Raw genomic sequence first — 8,107 nt, 5'->3', positions numbered from 1 at the left:
TACAAGTGGATGGGTCCTGGAAGAAGTCTTCTCCTTTGGCCGGTATTGCCTGGGTTGTTGATAACGTTAGTACTAACGCAACGGAGGGCCAAGGTAGCTGCATTTATGCTGAGTCAGCCCTGGTGGTTGAAGCCCGGGCTTGTCTGGGGGCCTTGCTTTGGGCTCAAGCTCGGGGTTATTATCAAATTTTGATCTACACAGACTCCGAAATCCTGGTACGGAGTTTGATTCATCAAGCCACACAACCTATTTCAATTGCCTGGACTCTCAACGACATTCGAATCCTGGGACAACAACTCCGATGGTGTCGGATTATCAAAGCTAATCGGCAACAGGTGCAGAGGGCACATGAACTGGCCAATCATGTTCGCCTAGGACAGATACCAATGGCCACCCTGTAGTTGGTTGTTTTTGTTTTATGTTCTTGTATGTTTTACCGATGTTCAAAAAAAAAAAAAAAAAATTTTCCCATTTTAAAATAGATGACGTAGTTTGACTTGTATTATATTTACACATTCTCTTTTGATCATGTTTTTGTGAGTTTTAGATAGGAATAATATAGCCGTGTGTGATCTTATTAGATCCGTCTTGATATATATACTTTTATAATTTCAACTTTTATAATTTTACATATAAGAAATTAAAGATATTAATAATTAAAATTATGTGTTAGCAAACGTGTTAATAGAAGTATGTGAAGTATTCTAAAACAGAGAAAGTATGATCTCTGTTTCCAAATACATGCATCATTGATTTTTTTTTGAAATATTCATATAAAATAACTTTGGCCACATTTCAAGCTTATATATAAACACAAATTCTTGGGTGTAACTTTACACCATAATATATAGTTTAACCTCCAAACCACCGTTTCTTTTGTAAAAACAAAAAAAAAAACTCAAATGATATAAAATAAATGACAAAGTAACGTGCGATTCATATCATTATCTGTATAATTTATGCCATCCTTGTTGAAGTGTATGTCATTAGGCATGTTACACAACAAGTTATAATGTATATGTTACTCCCAAGATGCACTTATATATAAATAAAATTGTCGCCATATAATATATTGTTGGATTAGTCTAGAATGTATTTTTCAAACTATTAATCTTTTATATTATTTTACTAATTGATAATTAGAGATATTAACAATTAATAGTGCATTGACATGTATGTAAGTCAAAATTTGTAGGAAACTGAGGAAGAATATAATTTTAATTTAATTATAAAGTCAATTTAATCAATAATGTAAATTTATTTGTATTATTTGTAATCTACACGTGTTTCAAGATATAAAAAAAATGGTAAAAAAATGATTGGATATGAAATAAAGGATATGACTACTTTTTTTTTTTTGAGGAGAGGATACGACTACTTTGTTGAATTGTTGGCAGATAACTGAAAAGAAAAGGATAATAATAGAGATTAAGGCGTTAAAAAAAAAGATACAAAACGAAAAAATAAGTCCACATCTTGTAAATTAAACCAAAATATTACAAATATTAAGCATGCGCGAGTTTTCAACCGCTGTCATGATGTGATTGTGATAAAACAACCTAGTAAATGTACCTCTAGACCAAAGTGTAACACATAAATATTCTAGGCACTAAATATTTTTTAACTATTGTAAATAATCGCACTTGAACAAAATATAAATTTTTTTTTTTTTTTTTTTTTGTGGAGTATGTGCCACCAAGACATCTTAACAAATGAACCTTGATTATAGTGTTAGTCAATATCGAATGAAAACACACTAATAAGTAAGAAGTAATAACATTGGATATTTTGCTCGAATAAGAGAGGAAAAACCGACATATTAATGATATAAATCTTATAGGTTAATGAAATCTCTCTCAGTCCATCAGTCTAGCCCAAGACTAAAGCCACCCTAATAAATTAGACCCGTTTTACGCCCTACTAAACGGAGCCTAAATTAGACCTGTTTTCAATCAGACGCAATCTGAGACAGTTTGTCAAAATTCAATAAGTACATTAGAATCAAGCTTCTAAACCACCGACACTCACTTTATCTCATCCAACGCCTCGCTCCATCTCAATTAACTCTAGATTTTAGCAACCTACTCGACCCACTACCCATCCTATTACTCAAAGTGTGGTCTTGTACACGATTTTTCCCACCCCCACCTTGCTAGCCACCTCTATAATAACCCTTCACCATATTTTTGATGTCATCTTCATCCTTAAATATATAAGCTAGTAACAAAAAGGATTCTAACCTATATAGCACGAGTATTTTTTTTAGGTCACGTACCCGATACATATCTTATATGGACACGCGTATTCATTTCTAAAATTTTGAAATCTCGCCGTTTTTCATCCCTGCACACGAATCCAAACCTATACCCGTATCCGTTTCTTTGCAATAAAAAAAGTATTCGTCCTAGAGCTGATCATTTTGGCCCGTCCCGTTTTTAGGCAGATTTTTTTCGGCCCACGTTTGGGCGGGTTTTGGGCAAGCCAAAAACGATTTTTTAGTTTATTTTTTGGCCCAAAAATTTAGACCCAAAATAACGGGCTTTGGGCACAAAAAATCGGCCCAGCCTGACTAATGGGCAATTTTTTTTTGCCGCGGCCCCTCCCGTAATCACCTCTAATCCGTCCCAAGTCCCAACTGCCCCCAGCGGTCCCAAACTCACCTCCAGGCTCCAAGTCCAACCATAAAAATTGCGTTTGTTTGTTTTAGAAATAAACCACCGAGGCAACAAATCAAAAAGTTGCGTTTTCTTTGTTCCAGAAAAGTCAAAAACCTCCTTTTCCCCTCTTTCTGGGTTCAATCTTCATCTTCTTCTTCGTCCCCAAACAACAACTTCAAGGGTTGTAATTTTATGGATTGTTACAGAATCAGATGTTCTTCACCTCGTATCATTACTTCTCAGCCTTACGATCTCTCCAATCCTCTTTCTTCTACATTCACGCCTTGGTTTCGCTACCTCCGTTTTAGCTTTCCTGACTCACATTAAGGTAGTTTATGTTTTCTTAACATCATTAATTGTTGTTTGATAGTACTCTAATTGTTATATTTAATGTACTAAATTTCCGAGCTTTGAATTAGTGATATATGGAGTAGTTTTCTACATAAAGATTTCGTATACCTTATTTAACTCGAGTTTAAGTTTGACCGCAAATTTGTGAATATATACAATAAATTCTAGCATGTAAGGTGTTGGATTTATCTTAATATATTTTTACAAGATTTCAACTTTATATGATTAGAGATATTGATGCTCAAAGTTGTATATTATAATTAGAGATACTAGTAGTCAAATTTTATATGACAATCGTGAAAGTCAAAACTTTGCAGCTTAAAAAAGTGCCGAAGTATGTACTTCTTCCATTTTTCTTATACTTGCAACACTTTGTTTTTCAACTCCAATATAAAATTTGGGTAGGTAGAGAGGAAAAAAAGAAAGAGCATCCCATGTGATTGGAGAGAGATGTGATTGGAGAGAGATAGAGAGAAAGGAAAAACAAAAGTAGAAAGTTGTAAGTAATTAATTATTTCCCGTTTAGGGAAGTGTTGCGAGTAATAGAAAACGGAGGAAGTATGAATATTTAATTTGCTTCTAGCTCATCAGCTGTTTGATTAATCAAGCATAGTAGATTTTATTGGTGTAGTTTTACCCTTTTTATTTGATATTGATTTATGTGGAATTATTTGAAATTACGCAGAGTTAGAATTTTCTAAAAGTATATCATAGAGGATATGTCATGAGTTTCATAGTGCCTTACTGCCTTTTTATGTTGCAAACTTTTTGAGTACGCTTCTATCAGTTTATGTGCTATCTGTCAGTTTTGCTAAATGATGTTCCATTAGATTTCAGGTTTTATTGTTGTAGAGAGCTCAGACTTATTGGAGGCGTCAGGCGCGTAGTTCTTGTACAGTATATATTTTAGTTCAAGGAGGATATAACAGCTCTTGGATCGACCCTTGCCTCTTTAATTGAGGTGCATTATCACAAACAAGGGCGATCCAAAGATGTCACGGAGACAAGCAAAAACCTCTGGTTGGACTGCATTTGACCAGCAGCAAAGGCAGCAAAACAATCGTAGAGCTCGTTCTATTGATGAGCCCTTTCCTTCGCTGCCAAGTACAGTTCAACCGGCAAATTCTTTTTCTAAAAACAAGCACGGCCAAGTAAAATCATTCTCGTCAGTTATACTGCCGTCACTAGATTTTTCAGCTCCTTTACAAGATGATATGAAAAGTAAGCCATCTGCAGCTGGTAGCTCTAAAGGCCCTCAAATCAGTGCGGTTTCTCAGGACAAGGAATTTGATATGGTTTTTAGACAGCTCAAAGAGCTATTCGGTTGGGCTGATGATAGTTTGATCGAGGATATAATGGCTGCTACTGGCAGTGACTTTGACCAGGCATCATCCTTTCTGAAAGCCATGGTGCCTGATCAGCGTTCAGAGGAACTTAAAGTTGATGAGGTGGGAGATTATAGCTGTGATTCTATAGAACCTTCAGACAATGGAAAATTAATGCATGAAAGGAAAGACGTGTCCTGGAAAGAGATTTCCGAACCTGCTAAGATGTGCTCTGTTCTGGAGCCTCTTGTTGGCAATAACAACAACAATGGGATCGATAAATTTACTCTTTCTGCTGAAAACCTGTTCAATAATTGTGCACAAATCAACGCAATGCTGAGCCAATTGACAAGCGTACCTGTTGAACCTGAGTGGGAAGAGGATGATGTATACTTGAGTTGCCGTAAAGAGGCAATAAAGAAGATGAGGTTTGGTTTCCTTTTACCTGCTATTCACAAATCATTTATTATTATTTTTGGGTGTACAATGAGCTACAAAGTGCAATGATATTGACGAGATTCAATCCTAGGTCTTGTGTACCTCTCCTTAAGACTCTACCAACTAAGTAGCTAGCATCCATGTTAATGAGACTTTACATATAAAGAATTAAAAGAGGCTTACGTTGCTTAAATTTTGAGCTTGCTTTTGAGCATACCATCTATCTAATCATTTGGATGTCATACACATCATTTTTTTATTGACAATTCACGATTAATAGCGGAAATTTGGAAAGGCTTGGGACTAGGGAATGTTGTTTTTGGAATTGTCTAGGGGGAGTTGATGGGTGCATATATGCACACGTTGCATTACTAAGAAATATGGAACATAGCAAAGCATCTCTGCATGGGGTAGTAGGAGATGTGAATCATACATTAGGTTATCTTTTCTTTGACCCGTCCAAGAGATGGTCAGATCAGTTGGACTAAGAATGCTATGTGTTGAAGTTTTATCTTTTGCTTCCCTATTCCTTTATGGCACTTTACTGTTGGTGAAGTGATGAAGCAGTTAACGCTTTGTTTACACCATTTTAATTTGCAATTATCCTTTCCTTCCATTTTTATCTGTCCTTGGGTCATAAATTCGACTTTCATTCAGGCCAATTTTATGCAGCTAAAATTCCTAGTATCTCTTACCAATTACTATACAGTTATAATCAGTCGTAGTTGTATTTATTAAACTCTCACATATCTGTCAACAGGGCTGCTACCCGTCATTCCAAGGCAGCAACTAACTCCTTTTTACGAGGTGATCACATCTCTGCCCAACAGTTTTCTTTGGAAGCTCGGGAAGAATGGAAAGCTGCACAAAGTCTCAATGCAAAGGCTGCCTGTGAGATTTTGAGCATACGAAACGAGAAGAATGGGATATGGATTTTGGACTTGCATGGTCTTCATGCTTCGGAAGCAGTCCAAGCAGTGAAGGAACGCCTATATATGATTGAGGCCCAAGTGCTGTCACATAAGCAGTCCAAGCAGCCAAGGCCCTTGGAATTTCCAAACAGTTTCAGGACCAAGGCAGAAGTCTGGTGTGATAGATATTCTGACAAGTGCAATAAGTTGGAACAGTCAGATGAGCAGGCCTCCCATAAGCTGAAGCCAGTATGTTTAGAAGTCATTACAGGTACCTAGATGTCAAAAGCCACCCTTCTGGTATTAGAATGATTTAATGCTAATTCTCTCTCGTCCCCTCTCTCTTTATCTGGATCGAGAATAGCTGTGTGGGTGTTTTGAGAGAATTGGGGAGGGGGGACTCAATGATTTTAAGTTGATATAATTGATGGTCAGAGCCTCGGAGGTCGTCTGAATAGTCTAAAATAGAACCCTATTGCCTTATTTGCTCTGTCTTTCCTTATAAAATCCATACAGATTCTTCTGTTGGCATCATTGCTGTTGCTGTTTTGGTTGATTGTGGTTTTGCAGTGTTGGACTTGTAGTAGGTGGCCAAATACTCTTGATGCCTTTCTTAGTGTATGTTTTGCTCAGAGAATAGAAATTAAGAGTTATCTTATGCTCCCCTTTCTTTATCTTCTTTTGGCAAAGTCCCTTCTTTTTCTTTTTAGAATCCCAGGACTAAAATTCCACACTTTTTGTGGATTCACTCTTACCAGTTATATCGCAATGCATCATTGCCTTCAATTATCATCTTAGTAATAGTAAAGGCTATTAGACAACTTACATACTCTCTTAATAATGTGTGCAAGACATTAAAATGACTAAGGGGGTTACATTCCTCTTTCTTGGTGTGTTTGGATAACTTATAGGTGTTCCCTTTCTTCCCGAATCCTGAGTCCCGGGGTCAGTGACGATATTGGGGAGAAGCATATCTGCATGTGCAGAGATTTGAGTGCTGATTGACTTGCCTGCATTAATGTTCACTAGGATAGAAATTTGATGTAGGATCTTGTGCTTGCTAGTGGAGGTTAAAATATTTAGGATCTGTGTTACTCTAACTTCGCACTTTCGTCACCATCTATGTCAATATGACAGATTATGATATGATTATGAGATCCGTCTCTGTCACTTCCCCTTGTGATGGTAGACTAGTTGCAATTAAAGATGGAAAGTGGCTTGAGAGGGCAGAGAGGAGAGGCTTAGAGTAGTAATTTTGTTTTGCGTGAAAAGTAGAATATTGATCGCCTTATTAAAAAGATGGAATTGCTCAATTGTCGAGGCAACTATAATCGGTACAACTTTAGGGGACTGGGAACTTGAGTAGTTAATGTATAACTGGATCTGGAAAAATATATGAGCTGATACTGAAGCAAGTAATTGGGCTTATATTACATGCATGGCAAATTTAGTTTCATGTTCTTACTTTAGATTATTCTTGATCAAATAGTATCACCATATTTAGAATTATATGTTCCCATACCAGTATTAAAATTCAGGACAGTGATTGTGTTTTTGAATCTTGAACCATGGCTAATTGGATTCTTTGCTTCAGGCTATTTACTGTATTTAACGTCCATAGCTTTTTTCCATCACATTTTATGCATATGATTGAACTGCTGAGCAATTTAGTAAATTGTAACTAGTGGCCCAAATAATATTATGAATCTACTAATTTTAAATTCGAATTCACTCAATGCTTTTGCTTTGTTTTAGTTGATCTTCTCCTTTTGCAGGCATAGGGAATCATAGCCGTGGAGGGGCTGCACTTCCAACCGCCGTGAAGACCTTCCTTGCTGACAACGGGTGTGTGCTTGTGTTGCAGCTCGTTGAATCAGCTCTCTCAGTTTGCTAATTCTTGTATCGGTGTTGCAGGTATTGGTTTGATGAAGCGAGGCCAGGGGTAATTATGGTTCGACCTAAGTTCCGTCCAAGTTGAGACTTGCACTGATGGATCTTTTTATTTTGTTACAGCCCCCTTGAATTGTTGCATTGTTCGTTGAAGCAACTCCATTCATTCTTGGAATCACTCATGAGTACTCACCAATGTTTGTACAATACTTGTAAATTTAAACAGGATAAAGCAAAAGTTTCTAATTTCTATATTGATGCTTAATTAAATTCATTTATTTGTATTTTCCGAGATGCTGGAAATAGGATAAACTGTAAAGTATGTATTATTCATAATATGAGTGTTCCTAATTTGGTTGGCTGCTATTTCCAGATATGACATGATTCTACAAAGGACTTCGTCTATAATAATAGGGTTCCTTGATCTTGCACTATCACTTAAGGTGAATTTGGTGGGACGGAAAACATTTTCAACGGAATGTGGTTTTCAATTGAAAATCATTTTCCAGAGAAAAACTCAATTTTAGATTGATTT

The 8,107-nt window shown here is 36.4% G+C and overlaps 1 protein-coding gene across 2 annotated transcripts; it reads left to right on the top strand.

Moving 5' to 3' along the window:
* Positions 1–2,643: 2,643 nt before the first annotated feature.
* Positions 2,644–7,938, top strand: LOC104890512 (hypothetical protein). 2 transcript variants are annotated; one of them, XM_010676026.4, is made up of 5 exons: positions 2,644–2,985; positions 3,846–4,761; positions 5,532–5,953; positions 7,458–7,527; positions 7,597–7,938. In XM_010676026.4, the coding sequence occupies exons 2-5, from the start codon at positions 4,001–4,003 to the stop codon at positions 7,658–7,660; spliced, it is 1,317 nt and encodes a 438-aa protein (XP_010674328.2). In that variant the 5' UTR covers positions 2,644–2,985; positions 3,846–4,000; the 3' UTR covers positions 7,661–7,938. The 2 variants fall into 2 exon arrangements, with proteins under 2 accessions (XP_010674328.2, XP_010674329.2); XM_010676027.4 differs by having other exon boundaries at positions 3,839–4,761.
* Positions 7,939–8,107: the final 169 nt, after the last annotated feature.

Source organism: Beta vulgaris, chromosome 4 (assembly GCF_026745355.1).
Source record: "Beta vulgaris subsp. vulgaris cultivar EL10 chromosome 4, EL10.2, whole genome shotgun sequence".
NCBI classification, from domain to species: domain Eukaryota; kingdom Viridiplantae; phylum Streptophyta; class Magnoliopsida; order Caryophyllales; family Amaranthaceae; genus Beta; species Beta vulgaris.
This window is presented reverse-complemented; position numbering and strand designations above follow the sequence as displayed.

Coding starts and splice junctions, on each gene's coding strand:
- LOC104890512 (XM_010676026.4), top strand. CDS start 4,001: ATGTCACGGAGACAAGCAAAAACCTCTGGTTGGACTGCATTTGACCAG. Junction 4,762..5,531: donor GAGGCAATAAAGAAGATGAG/GTTTGGTTTCCT, acceptor ATCTGTCAACAG/GGCTGCTACCCGTCATTCCA. Junction 5,954..7,457: donor ATGTTTAGAAGTCATTACAG/GTACCTAGATGT, acceptor CTCCTTTTGCAG/GCATAGGGAATCATAGCCGT.